Here is a 22,856-nt window from a genome sequence, read left to right as displayed (position 1 = left end):
TTGTAGCCTCCTCATTTGTTTATCCTTCCCATCCCTTCCCATCCTTCCTCCCCCCTCCACCCAATCCTCCCCCCCCCAAGTTGTAAAGTTCGTTTTTGACATGACAACTTGTACTTCTCATTGTTGCAACAGGTCCACCTGTATCCTTATTTAAACGACTTGATTTTCCTCTTCCCCTCCACAAATTATACCAACATCAAATACAGTAGAAGCAGGGGTTATACTGTGGGGGAGGGACATACAAAGCAACAAAGAAATAATCTTATATTTGCATTAGAAACAAATGCATGAAAGAAAAAAAAACATTTAAAATGCATAACTTAGGGTTCATTTTCCTAACATCACCTTATCTGACCTTTTCTGCTTGACTCATACATATACTAGATATTGCAAATAAGGGAAATCATGGGACCTATGTTTCTTTGGGCTTGGCTTAATTCACTTAATATAATTTTTTCCAAGCCTTTCCATTTCCTAACAAATGGCACAATGTCATTCTTTCTGATGGAGGCATAGAATTCCATTGTGTATATATACCACATTTTCTTGATCCATTCATCTACTGAGGGGCATCTGGGTTGGTTCCATATCTTAGCTATGGTAAATAAGGCTGCAATAAACATAGTTGTGCTGGTAGCTTTAGTGTGGTCTTGTTTGTAAACATTTGGGTAAATGCCCAAAAGTGGGACTGCTGGGTCATAGGGGAGCTCTATGTGAAGTCTTTTGAGGAACATCCATACTACTTTCCAAAGTGGTTGAACAAGTTTACACTCCCACCAACAATGAAGTAAGGTTCCCTTCTGTCCACATCCCCTCCAGCATCTGTTGTTATTAGAGTTCTTGATTTTTGCCATTCTAACTGGGGTGAGGTGGTATCTCAATGTTGTTTTGATTTGCATTTCTTTTATGGCTAGGGAGGTTGAGCATTTTTTCATGTGTCTATTGGCCATCCTTCTTTCTTCTTCAGAGAAGTTTCTCTTTAAGTCATTAGCCCACTTATTTTTGGGGCAATTGTTTCTTTGAGGATTTGTTGTTGGGGGATTTAATTTTTTGAGTTCCAAGTATATTTTAGATATGAGACCCTTGTCCGTTGTATGGCTAGTGAAGATCTTCTCCCAATCCGTGGGCTTTCTATTGATCTTGCTAGCTATGTCCTTTGCTATGCAGAAGCGAAAGACAGCCTCTTCAGTAAATGGTGCTGGCAAAATTGGTTAACTACTTGTAGAAAACTAAAGCTAGATCCTTACATATCACCCTGCACCAGAATCAACTCCAAATGGATCAAAGACCTCGGAGTCAAAGCAGACACTCTGAAAACATTACAGGATGGAATAGGAGAAACCCTAGGTCTCCTTGGCACAGGCCGAAATTTTCTTAATAGAGTCCCAGAAACACAACAAATCAAAGAAAGGTTGGACAAATGGGATTCCTGTGTTGATTCTTGAACCTTTCTCTGGACCTATTAAAACTACCTAACAGGAAGACTTTGGAAAGCCATCTTTTCCTGTTGCTTCTGCTGCCAGTTGCTGAAGCAAAGAAAGATGGAAATTCATAGAATATTAGAACTGAGACAGCCAATCAGATCCAGTTAGCTTAACCAATCAGATCATGGTACTAATGAGAATATGAAAGCATCCCTAACTGGTTCTATACACATACTTTGCCTTTAATTCTGCATTGACAACATGCAATTCTGTTACTAATCATAGTAGCAGTGAAAAAGTTTAGGGCTTGGTGAAATCCAATAACATTATCCTCCAATGCAAAGAAAAGAATATTCTCAAGAGCCACGGTTCAACCTATTTAGGCCAAGAAGGAAGCAAATAGAAGGAAAATGTTTACTAATCAATAGTTTTCTGATAACATTTATCAAACTTTTTTGCTATACAGTTTGAAAGGTAATATTGAATATAAGCCAAAATTACTACAGCTTTTCTTTGCTAGCTATCTGAAATTAGAAAACAAGAATAATCCTTGTTTCAGCATTTTGTTATTGACCCAATGTAACAATGAGACATATAAGACACTATGTTGAAAACGATCTTTACAACTTGGTGGGGGGAGGAGTTGGGGAGGAGAGGAAGGAATGGATGTTAGGGGAAAAACAAAGGAGGGGTAACAATGCACATAGGAAATGTACTTATTTAACTATAACTCTATACAGTACCTTTACAATGAACAAATACAAAAAATAAACAATTCAAAAAAAGAAAACAAGAAGAATGAGTTAAAGTAATATTCAATTTAAACTCCTGGAAGCAAAAGAATTCATGATAGAATGTCCATCATTTTATTAAGACTTTGTATTACAACCCCAAAGGGAAGATCACCACAGTTATGAAACCCAGCATTATGCAACAACATGAAATAGCACTGATTGTAGTAATCATCCCAGAGGGGTTCTTGCTTGTAGGATCTTCTCTTTGGGGTTTTAGCATTGGGGGTTGCTGATCTATAAAATCAGCCACTATTTAAAAAGAATGTTGTTTCTCAAACTGAGAATTAAATGAATAAGATTATAAAACAAAACATCACTGCACAATAGTAAGTTCAGTGTAGCACCAAATGTTATTTTTATAGACTTAAAGCCTGGCTATTATTTTGAGCTAGTTGGTTGTTTTTGTTTTTGCCTATTTTTCTTTCTTTCATATACGGTAGTATAACTTTCACCGAAGTATTTAGTTTTTATTTCCATCACGAAGTGGAGGTTCCCTAAGGGATGTCTTCTGTGACCACTCATAAGCAAGACCAGTAGGAGGGCTTGATGGGAACGACATGAATGATTGCACAATTTCCAGCAAGCCCTGGAAGGTAACAGAGAGTCAGCAGACACACTAAATCTGGACACTGATGGTTGAAGAAAGTTAGGCAACACCAGGTTAGGCTTAACCAAATATCAGCATTTTCATGCAGGATGTCAAAGGGCAGTAGGCGGGTCCTCATCCAGTCTCAGGTAAGGTGGTTTCTACTCTGATTCTTTTCCTATCCACTAACTGTGGCTAAAACCCTAACAAATCATCATCTGGAAACCTTACAACTGTTTATATTCTTCCCATTTTCTGTATCTTTCCTATTCTTTTTTTTTTTGGGGGGGGGTCCAGTCGTGGGGCCTGAACTCTGGGCCTGAGCGCCGTCCCTCAGCTCTTCAGCTCAAGGCTAGCGCTCTACCACTTGAGCCACAGCGCCACTTCCGGCTTTCTTCTTTTTGCTTATGTGGTGCTGACCAATCGAACCAAGGACCTCATGCATGCAAGGCAAGCGCTCTATCATTGAGCCACCTTCCCAGCCCCCCTATTCTTTTTCTTATGAGAATATATTTGCTATTTTCAAAAGCATGTGTAAGTTAAGAATTCAAAAGTACAAAAGAATATAAGTTAAATGTAAGTCTACTTCAAACAATACAAAGGGAACATACTTGAAAGTAATTCTACTTTGAGTACAGTCCCCAGTGCCCCTGTGAAATAAATCTATTTATTCTTTTTCTGTTTCTTTCTCCTACTTCTATTTTCCCCTGTGTATACACACATTCATGCACACATACAAAATGTACCTTTGAACAGACAATACAGACTATTCTGGATAGCAGATGGTTAGCTTGTATCTTATATATCATTATGTATCAGTTTTCATGGATGAATCTTATATATCAAACTGATGCATAATATGATAGCCAATAGGTAAACTATAACTATTACCATCATTTATTGCTGAGTATGTTTCTACTTATTATAAGCAATATTACAATAACATTCTCTATGTATTTATATACATGTACAAAGAAAGCTTTTTTTTTTTTTTGAGAGTCCTGGGGCTTGAACTCAAGCCCTGGGTTCTGTCCCTGAGCCTCTCTGTGCTCAAAGGCTAGCATTTTACCATTTGAGCCCCAGCACCACTGCCAGCTTTTGCTGAGTAGTTTATTGGAGATAAGAGTCTCATGAACTTTCCTACCCAGCCTCCTGAGTATCTAGGATTACAGTAGTGAGCCACCAGTGCCTGGCACAAAGAAAGCTTTTATGTATCTTTTTAGATGTATGCAGGGATTTATGTTAACTAAATCTTACAACAAAGTTGCTGGGTCAAAAGACATGTATGTTTTATTTATTTATTTGTTTGTTTGTTTGTTGTCGGTTATGGGGCCTGAACTCTGGGCTTGGGCGCTGTTCCTGTGCTTTTCAGCTCAAGGCAAGCAGTCTACAGTTTGAGCCACAGCACCACTTCCAGTCTTCTAGTGGTTTATTAGAAATAAGTCTCATAGACTTTCCTGCCCAGGCTTGCTTTGAACCGTGATCCTCATATCTCAGCCTCCTGAGTAGCTAAGATTACAGGCCATAGGTACTGGGCTGTATGTTTTAATTTATGACAGTAATTGTCACATTGCCCTACAAATATATGAACCAATTTATATTCTACATAGCAGTCTAAACATACATATCTATATACTAGTAATACATATGCCTACACACTAGGTAACTCATTGTTATCAAACAATAAAGCTTAAAAATTATATCTCACTGTAATTTCAGTTAGCATGAGTCTCTTTATAAACAGTAATATTAAGCAGTCTATGGAATTTTGGACAGAGATCCTGTTTGCAGTTTCCTATTCCTTGCTCAGTGTTCTGAATGTATAATTTACTCTGCGCCAGGTTTTATATTGAAGGTCATATATTTAAAAGAATTCATGTAGACTCCCATCCTCAATAAACTTAGCCCAATAAGTTAGACATATTTTTTAAATAAGTACTATAGAGGATGAGTTGTACAATAACACAGAATGTATATTGTTGGAGTAGAAAATTGGTTAACTATGGGTAAAGACCTTACCTATAAATACTTTATAGTTGATACACATTTCAATGAAATAACAGGAAAATAAATGTACTACCTTAGTCTGTAAGAAACATGATTGTAGCAACTGTGGGTAGTAATCAAAGGCTTTGGTTAGGTGATGCTATATAATCAGTATATATAACCTATCTTTATAGAAATAAGAGCATACAGAATAATCTTCAGAACCCTCCATTTAAAAAATAGTGCAGTTTTTCTACATCAATTCTATAGATATTTTTGTGGTTTTCTCTAAAGGGCAACTTTAGTTTTCTGCCCTTCCTCCTCCCTTAACTCATGGAACTACTAAACTTTTAATGTATGGTGATTCTTGTTACTCTTGGCTTTGTTGGATTTGTTATACATAATAAAGAAGCTTGCCCTTTAGCATGAGGTGTGTCTGGGATAGTTAATTGGACTGCACTGAAAGCCTTCCAATAGTCAGATACAATAAAATGTAATACTAATGTTAACAGCATTTGCTGCTAAGGCTGCTGCTTGAGCGCTGAATTATCATTCCAACAGGAAAGCTTTCAGATTTTTTATTTGTTCTAAATGAAACTCACAAACCACATTCGCTTCACATTTTTCCTTTATTTCAAACTTCATCACATAGATTGTGATCTCTACCAATAAGTCCTACTTCAAATATAGATATTCAAATTGCTCCCAGGCTGGGCAAAAACAACAACAACACAAAAAAGGCATGTGTGTGTCTGTGATGATGTACAGAAGCTGCTGAAAGGGGCACTGGCTCAGCCAGGCTCCATTCTGTTCTTCTGAGCAAAAGGGAGCATGTCAATCAGTTGCCTTTTGGACTGTACTAAATTTTTAGTAGTATAACAAACTTTATAACAACTTTACTTTGTCTGCTTCTCATGTTTGTAGTAAGAATGAAAACAATAATAGCTAGAAATGGATGAAGAATTGAAATCAATAGTACCCCCAAATATCCATCCAAAGACTCTTTCCTTTCCCCCACATGCTGCTTCTTCCTGGGGGAAACACCTACCCAAATCCCTACCTTGTATCAGCCAATTTGGTTTTCTTACACTCCAGCCCAATGTTTCTCAGTGCATTAAATTACGTTAGGTTTTATCTCTTAGATACTGACTTTACTAGAACATAACTATAAGAAAAGAAAGAATAATTTGAAAATAATAATAGGCTGCATTTATTGAATGTCAAATCAGAAAGCAATTTTTGCTAGCCCTGTAGCTGTTACTAAGGTAATTTCTGATTATATTGTATATATTCCATCTTCCTTCAACTTGTCATGTAAAGACATTTAAATGTATGTGTTAGAGTATATTATCATTCTTGCTCTACAGGTCAGAAAACAGATTGGGAAGTGAAATAATTTGCCTACAATCATGCAGCCAAGTTGTGGTGGTGTTCAGCTTAAATTTCTAAGATACTGGTCCTTTAACCACTCAATTTCCACAAGGAGAACTGAGGGGCTGAACAAATCATCACTTATGATTACCTTTTTAATTTAAAATGCCCACAGAATCATGGAGTAAGGAGTTTGACTATCAAGTCCAATCCTTAAACCTACTTTAAGCACAAACCTAAGTCACAATCTGCTTTTCCATCAATGAAATCAATGAGGACTGGGCATCATGTCCAATGGGAAAAAAATCCTTTTATGTTCACATAGCTGTCCTCCCTAGTACTGGAGATTTAACTCAAGGAGTTGTGTTTCTTAGGCTGCACTCCATTACTTAAGCCAAACATCTAGACCCTTGGGTTATTGTTGTTGTTGTTGTTGTTGTTGTTGTTAGCTGTGGGTTATGAACTCAGGGCCTGGGCACTGTCTTCAAGCCACAGTGTCACCCCTGGTTTTCTGGTAGTTAATTGAAGATAAGAATCTCTCAAGCTTTTCTACCTAGGCTGGCTTCAATCTATGATCCTCAGATCTCAGTCTCCTAAGGAGCTAGGATTACTGGTCCCAGGCTGGGTCTTTTGTAAGGTTTATTATGTGTAAGGTTGTGTCTTACTTTATGCCTTGGCTGGCTTGTTCTATAAACCTCTTAATTTTTGCTTCTTCATGTCACTCCGCATGACAAGCGTGCAACACTGCACTGAGTTGTTTCCTCTGTACACTCAGCCACTTGAATGTATAGTCCTTACACTTTTATGCTGGGGTTGGTCTTGAAGGGCACCTAGCCATCTCTACTTTACAACTAGCTGGGATTACAGGCTTGAGCCACCATGCCTAGCTATGGAAGTTCTTATGTGAAACAAAAATCTTCTTGAAAAGACTATCCACTGATAATTAATTTCATTTAGGAGCTTTATTTATTTATTTATTTTTTGTCGGTTGTGGGGCTTGAACTCTGGGCCTGGGCGCTGTCCCTCAGCTCTTCAGCTCAAGGTGAGTGCTCTACCACTTGAGCTACAGTGCCACTTCTGGTTTTCTGGTGGTTTATTGGAGATAGGAGTCTCACGGTCTCTCCTGCCGGGGCTGGCTTTGAACCGCAATCCTCAGATCTCAGCCTCCTGAGTAGCTAGGATTACAGGCGTGAGCCACCAACGCCCGGCTAGGAGCTTTATTTTTTTAAAAAATAAATATTGCAAGTGATAAATTTTCCTAGTAATCTTTTTCACATATATGTAATTCACATTGGCATGCTGGTTACTCTTAAATGAAAATTCCAAAACTATCTGCATTTTACACAAATTTCAGGCTTACTCTACCCAATTGAGCAAAGAATAGGACTCCAACCTTAATGGTAAGATTTTTTTTTTTTGATAAATACCTTAAGTAGCCCTTTATTGTTGGTTGAATTTACCCATGTAGAATTTGACCACTTATCTAAAAACATTATAATAATAATTCTGGCAGGGGCTGCCCAGTGGGATCGCTCTGAAAACTTTGAAAAATATTGATTCTGAATTACACCACTAGAGATTTTATTTATTTGGTATTAGAAGTACCCTAGGTATCTGATTCATTTTACTTGTGTTTTCCTATGTATTTACATCCCAGCTTGATAGCATTTACAAATTTAATTATCAGGTCAACAGTGGTAGAGCCAACTCACTGTGAAGTTCTGGAAATTCACCCTAAGTCATAGTGTTGGGTCGGCTTTGGGTATAAACATCCACCAAGTTACAAATCAATGATTCAGAGTTGTTCACAGCAAAATATTTACAAAGACTTTGCTAACTTTCTTACTGAGAACTAACTAGGGCAATGGCTAAATGCTTGGGTTCTGGAGCACCCTAAAATAACCTGTCAGTTGACTTCAGCTCTGTGGACTTCCGTTTCCTAACCACTGGATTGTTAAAAGGGCCACAATAACTTACATATAGAAGGAGTAGTTTATGTAGTTAGTTTGAAAGCTAACCATTTGGAGCCTTCTTATATACCATTTTCTTCACCATTCCATTACCAAAAAAAAGCACGACTATGAAATGTGTAGTTAGGAATGTGATAATGGCTAAACTGTTGTAGCTCAAAAGGCAGATATGCATTAGAGGTGATAAGCATGACTCAATCCCTGAAGTGAACTTGCATTTAACAGAGATATCTATTCACTTCTCTTGATTTATGAAAAGTAGACATGTGCTTAATTTTAAACTAATTTATTGTGAATTTATTATTAGCCTTTGTTTATGCCAGAAAATAGTCCCAGTGTATTCATGTTTGAACTTGCTTGCTCTTACCCTCTTTTAAAATCCCACTCTCGTAAAATCTTAACATCAATCACCTTAAGTTTCCAGAATAAACAGACAAAAACAACAACTAGAAGTAGAGAAGTAGCACTACCATAGATCTGCAAGTGACATTCACACTCGAAGCTTGAAATAGTACCAAAAAGACATTTACAATTATCAAATGCTATTAACAGACTGCCTGAAAGAAATCAGAAGACAGAAGCCTCCTAAACTCTGACAATGAAGAAACCTCATTGGGAAGACATCTACTTCTTACTTAAATGCCATTTTTATTAGTGTGTGTTTGTGCATGTGTATGTATATCGAACCATCTAACAACCTTTGTCCACTTTGTGCTCTATGACAGAATATCTGATATTGGATAATATATTAAAGAAAGATTAATTTCTTACAGTTCTGGAGGATGAGATATCCAGAATGAGGGACTAATCTGGAGAGGGCCTTTTACAATGGCATTAATCCATTCATAGGTGGAACCACCTATGCACTGGAGTTTAAATCTCTGATACATAAATTCAGATGGACGCATTCAGAACAAGGCATTCACCTTTTTGGAAATAAGAAATAGAGTCCTTCCAATAAGAAACTTTACTTACCTGTGCCTTTCCAATTTCAAAAGACACAAAAACTTAGAAAATATTGAATAATTGAAATTTAGATGATAATATTTTAGATTTATGGTATTTAGATTATGATGTTTATGGTATTTAGATTTTTGATATTTATATTTTAGATTTATGGTATTTAGGTTTATTATATTTATAGTATGGTATTTTGCCATAACAAACATACTATACAGCCAAATATGACTGTGTAGGAGGACACTGGAAGCCACATGAGTATTGGAGTAGATAAATATTTAAAGTAATGAAAAATCACAATCTTCTCTCAGCATAGTTAAGACACTAAAAAATGTCATCAGTATTACTTTAAATAATCAGAAAAAGTTAAGACTATCTCAGAAAAATTTATTATTTGGCAAGACTGGAAAACAAATTGATGAGGAGAGGGGAAAAGTGTATTTGGAGATGAAAACTCAGATTAAAAGGGGAATATGTTGTTAATTTTAGGGGGAACAATGATAAAATTTGCTGACAAGTGAAAAGGTAGAAATGAAAAGAATATTTTCCTCTAGGTCCATAGATACTAAGGAATGGATTGGGTCATTGAAGGAGTTATGTAGTTATGTTAAACTGTACTTTGTTGGAATGGCTGACGGCCATCCATTTTCAAAATGGGTTTCTTGGTCTGGAATCTCCTTTGACTGACAGAGAACTTAAGTGGCCTTTTAAATCGGGAATAAAAAGATTAAAGACATCATTCTAGGGTTTTTTTTATGTTACTAATCAATTAGAAGGTATTCTAACAAAAGAATCTTATCACATTATTTGAGATTCATTTTCATGTTTTTCTGACTGAGAATCATATTATACAACAATAGATATCCTGCTGTAGATATTTACAAAGAACTGAGGACACTGGGAAGTGAGGGAGAGAGAAAGGTAATGCAGAGGGCTGGATAAGCAAATAAAGTTTGGCAATACAGCCTCAGGTGAAAGAAGTATCAGAATACAGTCCTTTCATTGTCTTGCAGGGAAGTTGTCAAGTGTTTATAAGTGGCATTCAGAGCAGGACAGAAAGCTCTTCTATGTTCTAGTTATGTTAAAATTGGGATAGTACAAGGACAGGAATAAGGTTTTGGTAAATAGATTGGCATATATACAATTTATGCATAAACATGTCATTGAGTTGTTACAGTATTTTATTAAAAAAAAAAAAAACCTTCCAATAAATAACTTGTCATTGTATGAGGAATGTACTTTGCTAGGGTAGGTGAATCAGTAAAGGATTACACAGACAAGTGAAGCTTGTAAGCTTCTCTGAGACCTCTCTAAAATCTATGAGTGGCAGTCACAAACTAAGTCCTAAAATCGAAAAGAGAACATTTGAATAAAGTCCAGACATAGAGGTAGAGGGACTTCAGAGGGAATCTCTCCTGATTTATATTAACTACTACTAAACAAAATGAAGTTATAAGTATTCAACATCTGCTGAGGAAAGAAAATCCTGAATATATCACAGTTGGCAAGGAAAAACAAATTAGAAATTAATTGTAGAAAATTCATTATTATTTACTTACAATGTCACTGACAGCTATTCATTATTATGCTGCCTGTATTGTTTTATCTTAGTAAATTATGGGAGCTTTCTTACATTTATTTACAAGTTACTCTCCATAATTCTATGTTAATAGTATTTTATGTTTCTTAAATGGTAACTAAATCACAACAGGATGTTCAGGCACAAAATTTAACAAGAGGAATGGATGGTTATTACAGGGACCTGGAGCCTCCATTTTTGGCTTTCAGGGCACCAATTTTGTAGGCAACTATAAGAGTTTTCACCTCTTTACTAGAAAGTTGGTAGGGTTGTCAGATTAACACAGGACACTCCATTAACTCGGGTAAACAGATAATTTTCAATATAAGTGTGTCTCAAATGTTACATTTGACATAATTATACTAAAATTAATTTACTAATAATTTTAATAATTTATAAATTTAGTTTAAATATAATTTAAAACTTCTCTTCATTTTTATTTGCTAAGCCTAGAAACCACAAAACTAAGTCTCCCTAGTTTGTTACTTGGAAGTAGGAAAGGAAGTAAATGAAAAAAACTAAAGGATAGGAAATAAAGCTTGAATCAAGAGCACATTTTCTTATGAAAATATGCTAGCCTCAACAACACAGCTCTAAACAAATGAAGACTTCTACAAATCATGTAAGCTAACTATTGAATTATACAATTGTAGAAATGCAATGAAAATGCAAAGTATTTGGATTTCACAATAATACTCTTAACGAACAGGTTACTTTATCTGCATTATTTCATAAGTAACCTTTTTTGTAGTATAGGATTTGAATTCGGGGCCTCATTCTTGATAGGCTGGTGCTCATTTAAGCCATACATTCAATGTGGCTTTCTGCTGGTTAATTGGAGATTGAACATCAAACTTTCTGCCCAAGCTGATCTCAAACCAAGATCCTCAGGGTTTCAGCATACTGAGCAGCTAGAATTATGGTTGTGAGCCACTGGTACTCCACATGAGCACCAGTATTCATTTTTGTTTTTGTTTTTGTTTTTGGGGTCCAGTTGTGGGGCCTGAACTCTGGGCCTGGGCACTGTCCCTCAGCTCTTCAGCTCAAGGCTAGCGCTCTACCACTTGAGCCACAGCGCCACTTCCGGCTTTTTTTCTTTTTGCTTATATGGTGCTGAGGAATCGAACCCAGGGCCTCAGGCTTGCAAGGCAAGCACTCTACCACTGAGCCACCTTCCCAGCCCCCAGTATTCATTTTTAAATGGAGTAACAGTTAAGGTTGCTAACCTTTGATATAAAAGTGGAAAGTTGCTGTTAAGTCACTGAAAAATCACTTCTTAATGGCTTCCTAAATTTTAATCCTTGTAAAAGAAGAATTGCTATTAAGATGTCAGGCAGATATGGCAAATTATTGCCCTGAGTGATTTCTTTATTCTGTGTAATATGACAAATTTCACTAGGGTAATTCTGACAGTCTAAAAATTTGTGAAAGGGCTTCATCTGCTAATCCCATTACATCATCAGGAATTTCAAATGGAAATTTTTGGTGCCTTTGTCTAATTTTCAGCTCACAAACAATTTATTGAGCTTTGAGGAATTGATAAATATGAGGTCTTTTATTTGTAACTTAAAGTCTAAAACTAAAACACTCTGACAATGTGTTAAGGGCTTGTGACATGATATTCCCAAGAGAATAGAAAAAAATTAAGTTGCTGAAAATTATGCTGTATCCATAAACAAAAAAATGTTTCTAACTGAAAGGGAACATATTGCACTCTTGCATTTAATAGTAACATTTTTATCTTGAATCCCTAATTATATGCAAACACTTAACCTAGGCAAAGATGGAAGGATTAACAAGAGAATAATTAAAATTCAATATTTCAGAGAGATTTTAGTCCATTTTCAAGACCACACAAGAGGAAAAGCCTATGAGCATCATTCCTATGTGTGTCATAATCCACCTGCAGAGAATAAACACAATAAAAATTCCCCTAGATGTCTAAGTAAATCAGATTACCTCTAGTTCAAAAACTTGCAACAGGGATCACTTTCAGGTAGAATGACAAGGCTAAGGAAGGCATTCTTACCATCTCATATTTAGCATACTGAGGAAACAAAAGCATGAAAAACATTTTTTAATTTACTATATTTTGAGATTGTTTTAATGTGAACCTTACCTCATCCCACTCATGATATATGTATGTGTAACAAAGCATCAGTAGTTCATACCAAATAGCCAATGTACAAAAGCCTTCTAAAACCTGTATTAGTGCTTAAGAATGCTTTGCCAGACAAGCAGATAAGTGTAATGATGAATTGCACAATATGGTCAACATGAATAGAATGGTTTTCTACCAACTATCGCAGAGAGATAAATAGAGTTTACATTTCAGAACATTACTATTTTGATGTCATATGTTAGGGAAGGTCCATAGTGGTAGACATTAGCAACTTTAAATCTGGAGATCTGGGATTAACCAACACAAAGATCGTTGAAGAAATAACTACATTCTAAGGAGTAGATGAGGTTGAAGGCAAAACTTTCCGTTTTCAGGTTCTAATTAGGTTCTTCCTACATCCCCACTTTTTTTTTTTTTTAATCTCATAGAGACACCTTAGCAGAAGCAATCAGCTTTGACAGAACACTGAAATCCTGGCAGTGAACCATAAATTGACCATTACCATAAAAAGAGCTACTAAATGAGAAACCATGTGCTTAGTATAAAACTAATTTCATGCTTTCAAAAGCACACGGTGGCTTCTAGCATGATAGTGGCCCTGGGACTTGCCGAGACAGAATGGTGAACACAAATGGTTTGCTCCTGATGCGTTCTGCTTAGTCAAGCTTTACATGTACTGGCAGTAAACAGGGTTCTCAAGTCTTCTGTCAAACAAACACATGCTTACCTATCTATAACTTTGAAGCTATAAAACAGCTGCCTTCAAATGAATTTAGCAAGAAAAACACACATACACACACACCCATGTGCCATGTTAGCTTCCAATCAAATAAAAATAGATTTCTCTGCAGACCTAACAGATGAAATACTTAATAAATATAATCTTGTTTGAATACCTAATAAACCTCACATTTCTTTCTCTTGTTTAAGAAGCAGAGTTTTGTCATGTAGAATTAAAGGATACCAGAGCTTAAGCAGTAGGACCCATCTCGTAAGAGGGTAACTTTGAGCCTGCCCTGATCTATACTTCCACCTCAAACCTTTCTGGGCACAATGTGATGATTTAGGGTTGTAACTTCTCCAGGGGAGTACCAAGAGAAGTTGCATTTAAATTATAAGACCTGATATATTGTAAACATCACCTCAAATTAAACATACTTTATGCAAATATTCTAGTCTTTTCCTCTTGTCATTTAGCACATCACCATTGTCCACTCCCTGACTGATCCTAACTTTTAATTATTAATAATGTCAGATTTAACAAGATGTTAATTTCTGTATGTAAGCCATTCCTCTTACTTTGTTAAGTATCTCATAAACATGACTGGGTTCCTCCTATACATTTTTTCATGTCAGAAATCCCGCAAAATATATTTAATTTATAGCTTTTTAATTTTTAGGTACCTGAAGCACATAATAGCCCTGCTAATTTTCTGCTTTGGTGAATAATAGCAGATCACATAACATCACTGACTTATTCTGAATGTTTAAAATGCAAAGGAAGTCATCTACTAGAAAGATGCTCCTGCACACAGCTAATACAGACAGAAAAGGATGCTCATCACATCCAATTTAAGGAGTTACTTCTCAATAAAATTTAAAAATCCAGCATTGGCTCTTTGGCTTTCTCCTTCAGATGTATCAGCACGACACGATCAACACCACTGATGACTCTACAGGATGCAGAGCAACGTTGGAAAGAATCTGTTACAGACATCCCAGACCCCATCAGCCAAGTTTTAGAATAAAAATGCTCACCTCTGCTAGGAAGTCCACTCCACATCCTGGCAGGGCTCTTACCAGCTTCACAATCAACCAAGTTGGGTGAACAAAACTTCCAGGATGTGACCAGGGTAATGTACAGAGCTACCGGGACTTGGCTCCAGCCTGATTATCCCTGTGACAGCACCACGTTATATCCCTGCTGCTCCAAACCTTCCCAGTTGCTGGCTTCTTGCACTGCTCATTGAAAATCCTTTACACGCTGGCAACATTTTAGGGAAGGACAAGCACACTCTGAGTCATTTGTAAAGAAAGCAGAGCAATTTCAATTCTGTATCTCCATGCGTGCTGAAACCAGAGCACTGTCAACGTGCAAGTCTGAGGTGGATTTGTGCAGAGAAACAGGCAACCTAAGCCTTCATTATCAATGCATGAAATCAGCCACTGTGATCAAATTCAAACAAACCACAAAAAGGATATAATTAGGCAAGGCTCTACAGACTTAGCACCAAACGTTGTGGAATGAAAAATCCTCTTTCAAAATTGTGTAAATGTTAAAAATAGCTCAGCTTTTTCAACAATATGCAGGATACAGAGAAGAAATCAGGAGTCTATATTGTAAGTACTTATCATGAAGGCTGCAAAAAATGAAATTGCTCTAGGTTCAGGAGACTTTTCTACTGACAAATTAAATCACCAGACTATGACAATTAGAACCAACACAAATTTCCATATATTTGACACAGAGTTCTATTAAAGAGCAAGTTAAATATCCTTCAATTCTTAAGTGCCAGTCTGTGAATTAATATAATGATAGTAAAACTATGCAGGGCTATGCAAGCACCAAGGAAAAATACTGTCAATTTTACTCTTAGATGAGTTCTTAAGAAACAAAGATTTAAGGCAAAAAGAGAATATTTTCAACACTATCATCTGCATTTATCATTTAAAAAACCTATAGCTTATAAAACCAACGTATTCTACCAATCAACCCCAAGTTTAAATCTTTACCTTTCAGACTATCCTTTTTTTTCTTTTCCTTTTTACTACAATAGAAGATGCAAGAGCCAACTGACCCAGTCTTAGAAGGGCACTAGGTAGTCATACCCCAGAAAGTAGCAGCATTGATTTGAGATCACAAAATATAGAGCTTTGATGTGTACGTGCAAAGCACAAAAGAACATAAAACACTTATCAAAAAAATCACACACACATAGACAGAAATTCTTACTAGGAGGCACTGGCCAAGACATTTAAGCATCTATTCAAAATTTTATGATAGGTTTACATTCTCACAAAGAATATAAAGGGAGAACAATCAGAATCCAATCAAGGCAATACTTGATTTAAGGGTCTTCTATAAATGACTGGGTTCCATTCTAGAACAGCTACCACATCTCACGGGACACAGTGAATAGTATCTACAATCTAAAACATCTGTGTGAAAATAATTAATGTGCCTTAACATACACTGATTTACATAACAGCACTTTGGAACACATTGAAACAAGGTACTAGCATAGGTGTCCTCACTGTTCTTTGTGTAGTTGACTCATTGGAGGATGCTAGTGAAACAACTTTCCTCAAAGATTTAAACAACTATCTATCTATCTATCTATCTATCTATCTATCTATCTATCTATCTATCTAATCTAAACCACTATTGTGTATGGCAAATGTGTGTGTACATATACTAATGTCACCATTGCAATCATCTTTGCCACCTAAATTCCATTCTCTCTCCCTCCCTCCCCTCTCTCTGTGAAGCCTATGGAGCAACATGTGGATGTATCATGAGAAGCAACATTAGACATCTAATTTCAAAATTCTTCAATGTCTTCTTTCTTTTCTTACCCTCCTTTCTTCCTTTCTCTATCTGCCTCTGTCTCTTTCTCTCTGTCTCTGTCTCTGCCTCTGTCTTTGTCTCTCTTTCATGCTCATCCATTAGGAACCACAAATATTATTCTTGTCTCATGAAAGACTGTATACCCTCAAGCCCTTTTATTCTTATCAGATGCAAAGCTCCCTAGTAATAATTTCATCATAGATCTTCAATTCTTTACATAAACCTTTAGTGACTGCTTCTAAATTGCAAAATTGCAGTATTTTCAGATTTTCAAAAGGCATTCCTCCAAATATACTGTGAATTTTGTAATACCTACAGTGGAGCCTAGGAAACAATTCTGTAACAAGACATACTAATACTTCCTTGATTCCTACTAGATGCTGTAAATAATTACTATAATTAACATCATATTAGTTCAGATCAGGTTTTACCATGAACATACATAACAAATCCAGTTTTTAAAGCTTCTTAAAATCCAAGAACTTGCCGGGCGCTGGTGGCTCACACCTGTAATCCTAGCTACTCAGGAGGCTGAGATCTGAGGATCGTGGTTCAAAGCCAGCCCGGGCAGGAAAGACCGTGAGACTCCTATCTCCAATAAACCACCAGAAAACCGGAAGTGGCGCTGTAGCTCAAGTGGTAGAGCGCTAGCCTTGAGCTGAAGAGCTGAGGGACAGCGCCCAGGCCCAGAGTTCAAGTCCCACGACCGACCAAAAAAAAAAAAAAAAAATCCAAGAACTTAGGTGAATGATTGAGGATCTCTACAAATGTTTCTACTTATAAAGTTCTGGATTGGAAAATGATACTTTGTCTTCTATGTGGACAAGAGATTTGGAGGATAGTATTGCTTCAGTAGGATACGCAAAATACATTAGAGAAGTTGCTATTAAGACTAAGATACAAAGTAGAGTGGAAATGTGGCAATATTGCAAGATGATAAAAATAGGAAGAAGCCATATTAGATTATTAAATTTTAAAAAATATTACACATTATTCAATTACCTACATTATGTCTACTATTGTGAGTTACTTAGCATATAGACCTTTGAGATACCTACCTCAAAATAAAAAAGGATAAATTTTAATAATGAGTCATAAAACATTTTTTACCCCTTTCTTATTTACCAATAACCAAACTACCGAGAATCTTAAACATCACATGAATCCAAAATCTCAGCTTTGCTTTATGAAATAAAGATCCCTATTTTTATTTGTGTGAATTATGTACAGTTTTGTAAAGGAGTCTTTAAAATCACTTGGAAAAATAAATACTAATATTCTTTATCATCAGTATGAAAACTATTTAATTTTCAAACAAATTTTAAAACACGAACTTACTTTGAGTCTTTCCCATAAACCTATTTCCCAAATAAATACTTTTATAACTGAGTATGTCACAGAACTTTAACACAACAAAGTACAGGTCCTTGACTTAAGACCTTGGTCCTAGAGAACATTAATCATCATCCAAGAATATTTTCTCTTTGCAATTTGTGCCTAGTCTTGCACTGAGGAAAATTGAAGAAGACATTTATGTAGATAGAAGCCCTCCTAGTCATTATGTGAAATGTATTTGATATATGTCTTTTTTACATTTTATTTTATTTTATTGTAAAGGTGATGTACAGAGGGGCTACAGTTACATAAGTAAGGCAATGAGTACATTTCTTGTGGAACCTGTTAACCCCCTCTTGTTTTCTCCCACTTTCCCTCCCTGCCCCCCCCCACTGCCCTCCTCCAAGTTGTAAAGTTCATCTCCAACTTAATGTCTTGTCAGTATCACTGTTGCAGTGATTCACGCCTCATCCTTTGTCTTACCATTTTTTGATTCCCCTTTCCGTCCTCAAATCAGAGAAACATATATACAAGACACAAAATCAAAAACAGTGGGGATATTTCTAGGACAAGCAGAAGAGGTCAAAAGCTATGTACATATGACCATATAACCTGATGCTAAGCGAAATGAACCCCAAGACAGGGATTTTTATCTTTCTTGTTGTTCTTTTTAATGTACTTATAAAGTCCTATGTGATTTTTTTTTGTTTCCTTATATGTTCTTCCCCCATGATACAACCCTTGATGTCACTGTATTTGATTCCAGTGTCCTACATCTTGTATATACATTTTTCTAATTTAGGGAGGGGAAGGGAAATAACAAAATGTTGAAATAAGGATATATAGGATGACCCATTGTAACAATGATATGTACAAGACACTATGTTGAAAACAAACTTTACAACTTTGTGGCAAGGACAGGGGAAGGAGGAGGAGTTGGGAGATGGGGAGGGAAGGGATGGTGGAGGAAAACAAAGGAGGGGTAACAATGCTTGATAGGAAATGTACTCATTCCCTTACTGATATAACTGTAACCCCTTTGTACAGTATCTTTACAATAAAAATATTTATTTTAAAAAAGTGGGGATAAACCAAAGGAAAAAAATAACTTCGCACAGTACATCAAAAACAAACAAACAAAACCCTATTGATTCCACATCTTGGAGTTCATTTCAATCATTTTATATGGTTATATGTACACAGCTATGGAGCTATTGTGATCTCTGCTAGGACCATCCTAGACAATATATTATTACTACAAATGAGGGAAAATATGGGATCTATATTTCTTTGAGTCTGGCTTACTTCAATTAATATGATCTTTTCTAAGTCCATTTCCTTACAAATTGAGTGATGTCATTCTTATGGAAGGATAGAATTCCATTGTGTATATATACCACACTTTTTTATCCATTCATCTACTGAGGGTCATCTAGGTTGGTTCCATATCTTAGCTATGGTAAATAGTGCTGCAATGAATATAGTTGTGTTGGTAGCTTTAATGTGGAGGCCATTTTTTTCTATCTTTATTTGTATAACTTGGAGATAAGAGTCTTACATACTTTTCTGCTCAGGCTGGCTTTGAACCATGATCCTCAGATCTTAGCCTCCTGAGTAGCTAGGATTACAGGCGTGAGCCACCAGCACCCAGCTCAGCTTTCTCATTGACAGAATGGGTGACATAGTATCTATCTACCAAGATAGAATGACTAGTAAATAGGTTTACATATTAAGTGGGGTAGCTGAAAGTGCAAATTGTCAATGACCATTTAACATATGTGAAGGAAACTTCATTTAACTAGAATTTTGAGAACATAGTATCTATTCATGAAAGGTTTCCTTTTTAACAACCAAAATAGTTACATAGTGTCTGGCTTTTCTTGCTCCTCCAAGTCTTCCCATAATTAAGAAATGAGTAGTCATGTTTCACAATTGGCCAAAGAAACATAAGTGTCAGGGATAAACACAAACCAATGGCCAATTTTAACATTCTTTGGGGATGCCTAAATATGATCAGCTTCTTGTGTAAAGAAAGTTTGTCAGTCAAGGTGACAACATTCATCCTATAGCAAACTCGTTAATTTTGGATCTCATTGAGCCACCTACTGAAAGCTCTACTCTTTAAATTAGTTTAAAACAGGTAACTTCAATTCCGCAACTGTGTCAACATTAAATGGAAATCATATCACTGGTGATTCTAAATCACTCACCTATCAAACATAGGCGTTAAGACTCAGTTCCCACACTGAACATTATCAGTATTTTATCTTCAACATCTAAAGAATAATATTTGATGTTAAACAGCTGTTATCTTTTAAAAGATGAAATACATAAAAATTCATAATCCAAACTACTCTTCAATTCTTAAAGCTCGCTGAAAATGGTCCAACCTCTCCTTTTTATTTATTTTATTTTTTATTTTTTCGTCAGTCACAGGGCTTGAACTCTGGGCTTGGGCACTTGCTGTCCCTGTGCTCTTTAGCTCAAGGCGAATGGTCTACCCCTTGAGCCACAGCACCACTTCTGGTTTTCTAGTGGTTTATTGGAGATAAAAGTCTCACAGACTTTCTTGCCCTGGCTGGCTTTGAACCATGATCCTCAGATCTCAGGCTCCTGAGTAGCTAGGATTACAGGCATGAGCCACCGGCTCCTGGCTCTCTCCTTTTTATTTTTAAAATTCCATTCAAAGTTGGTTATGGTAGTAAAAAAAAACACACAAAACTGTAATCTCAACATTCTGGAGTCAGAGGCAGAATAGATTGAAAGGTCTCTTAAAAAAAAAAAGAACCTACCACAACACACACACACACACACACACACACACACACACACACACACACACACACACACACACACACACACACACACACACACACACACTCCCCTATGGATTACTGCCTAATACATAGAAGATGTTCAGAAAACCTACTCATTGAGTGTACTCCTGCCTCTTTGTGAATGTCCACACAAACCCTTGCCCCTTTGTGTGATATATTTGTTTCTTTCCATGCATTCATTCCCTCCATTGAAATGATGTGGGAGAGGGGAAAAAAAATCTCTTTTCAACAGGCTTTTATCACCCTCGTGTGGTAGTTCTATAGTGTTGCAGCTTCAACTTCAAGTTCTTGGGAAATGTGTGGGAAAAGGCACTTCACATTTTAAGTATATACAAGATGCGAGGTGAAAAAGCAGCCAATGTACTTAAAACCTGTACATATTTTAATGTTCATAACTTCTATTATCACACCCTGTTCTCACAAGCTATTTAATAGCAGTAATTTTCTCAAATGTAGAATAGCAATGAAATAATGCTAGCATTAGGAGGGGGCCAATTTGGTCAAAGTACATTATATGCATAAATGGAAATGTCACAATAAAATCTCTTTGCACATTTAATATAGGATATAGGGAGAGAAAGAGAAGAAGAGGAAATGAAAGGGAGGAGGAGGAAAGGAGAGGGAAGAGGAAGGAGAGAGACAGGGGAAGAGGAATAGATTGGAGGAGAGAGGTAGGGATAGAAGGACAGACAAAGGGATGGATGGAGAGAGAGAGAGGCAGAGAAAGAGGAAAGAGGAGAAGGAAGAGGAAAAGGTGGAGGAGGAAGGTGAAATCAAAGGAGGGAAAGAGTAAGGGAGAGATGAGAACACACATTAGAAATAGGGAGGAGAAATTAAAGATCTTGGATGTACTAAAGTGTAGAATATGGTAGCCTAGAGACTAGCATGGTGTTCAGTGCTTCAAGCTGACAAATTGTCTTCCAATCTTGTTCTCCTTTCCCACTCCCAAACCATTCTTTCTCTTTCTGCTATGCAATACTCAGTTTTTACTCAGGGATTTACATTGTTGTCTTCTCCCACAATGTCCTCAATTGGAAATATACCCAGCCTGAGGGAAACTGGCCTCACCTCTCTGGTAGTAGAATTCACTACTCAGAACTAGTCAGATTACAACCAGCAGCAACTTCCAGATGTATATAAAGCCATGTTAAAACTACTGAAAGTGTGAGCTGCTGCATTTTCAAGACTGAGTTCAAGACAAGAACCACCATTCAAACTCTGCCCACATTTTGAACCGACAGAATACTGGGTAAATTAAAAATGAGCTGGTGGGGGAGGGGAGAGTTGTGGGTTTTTTCCCCCCTGACATTTTCTAAACATCTTCTCAAACTTTCAAAGTTCTCCTGAGTTTCTTCCTAATTCTCTCAGTTCTAGTCCCATGTTCAGCTTTCAGACAGGCCAAATACAAATTATCTCAAGTCAAGATTCTGAACATTTCCTTTACTCCCTTTGGATCACTTTCAAAATTTCAACCTTAAGTGAGAATTCACAATTCTTTGTGAATTTTTGAAGATAGAAGATGGACATGTTCATTAGTAAGTAATAGAAAATGGACGTGTTCATTAGTATGTAATTGGAAAAAAATGTTAGATAATAAGGAAATAGGCCTGAAATTCATTTCAAATTATACTTAGTGAAGAGTCTGTTGCAGGAAGCTATGAGAGGTACTGAGCATGGAGACAAGATCTCTGACTTTGACCTCATCTACAATGTGAGGAGAACCTCACTCGCCTCAAGTAAGGAGTAACCTTCATCTCCAGAGCACCTCTAACCAAGTTCAGCTGCTCAACTTCCCAGACTGTCTTAGTGAAAGAGAAACTCTATGCCCTTGGCCTGACCTTCTACCACTCAATGAGTGGTAGAAGAGGGTGGAGCTGGGGTCAGGGTCTAGCTCTCTTTCTTTGCTAGCTTTCTCATGGCTGATGTTCTACCACTTGAGCCATGTGTCCAGGTTGACTTCTTGCTGTTTATTTTGAAGATGGAGTCTGGAAGCCTTCTTGACCAGGCTGGTCTCAAACTGCAATCCTCTAGATCTCAGCCTCCTGTCTGTCCAGGTTTATAGGTGTGTGCCACCAGCTCCCAGCTTTGCCTGAAATTTCTTATTTTTAAATATCATTTGTGCTAAAGTACTGCCAAAGGCAGGATCAGAGGTAACTACCTAAAAGAGAATCCCTTGGCATCCTAAAAAATATGTAGCTCCAAAAGCCATAGAACAAATTCAAACTCCATGACAATCCTCCAGGCAATATGAATCTTCACCACAGGCAGAAACATTCCTTGAGGACATAGGGAGAATGAGTAAAATTAATGCATATTACTTTCCC

General features: G+C 36.7%; 1 protein-coding gene across 7 annotated transcripts in view; it reads right to left on the bottom strand.

Annotated features, from left to right (window-relative positions):
• The window catches only part of Znf385b (zinc finger protein 385B), a 398,961-nt gene that overhangs the window by 268,154 nt on the left and 107,951 nt on the right, over nucleotides 1–22,856 (bottom strand). Inside the window, exon 4 of one of the 7 annotated variants that reach the window (XM_070019932.1) lies at nucleotides 14,551–14,679. The exons of 5 other annotated variants lie outside the window; for them this stretch is intronic. In XM_070019932.1, the coding sequence (XP_069876033.1) occupies nucleotides 14,551–14,679 (129 nt within the window). Of the gene's footprint in view, nucleotides 1–14,550; nucleotides 14,680–22,856 lie in introns of those variants that run through there. One more of the 7 variants, XM_070019887.1, reaches the window with a different exon arrangement.

This window comes from Dipodomys merriami, unplaced genomic scaffold (assembly GCF_024711535.1).
Source record: "Dipodomys merriami isolate MVZ:Mamm:240054 unplaced genomic scaffold, mDipMer1.0.p SCAF_1, whole genome shotgun sequence".
Lineage (NCBI taxonomy): Eukaryota > Metazoa > Chordata > Mammalia > Rodentia > Heteromyidae > Dipodomys > Dipodomys merriami.
The sequence above is the reverse complement of the archived record's forward strand: the minus strand, read 5'-3'. Positions and strand labels throughout refer to the sequence as shown.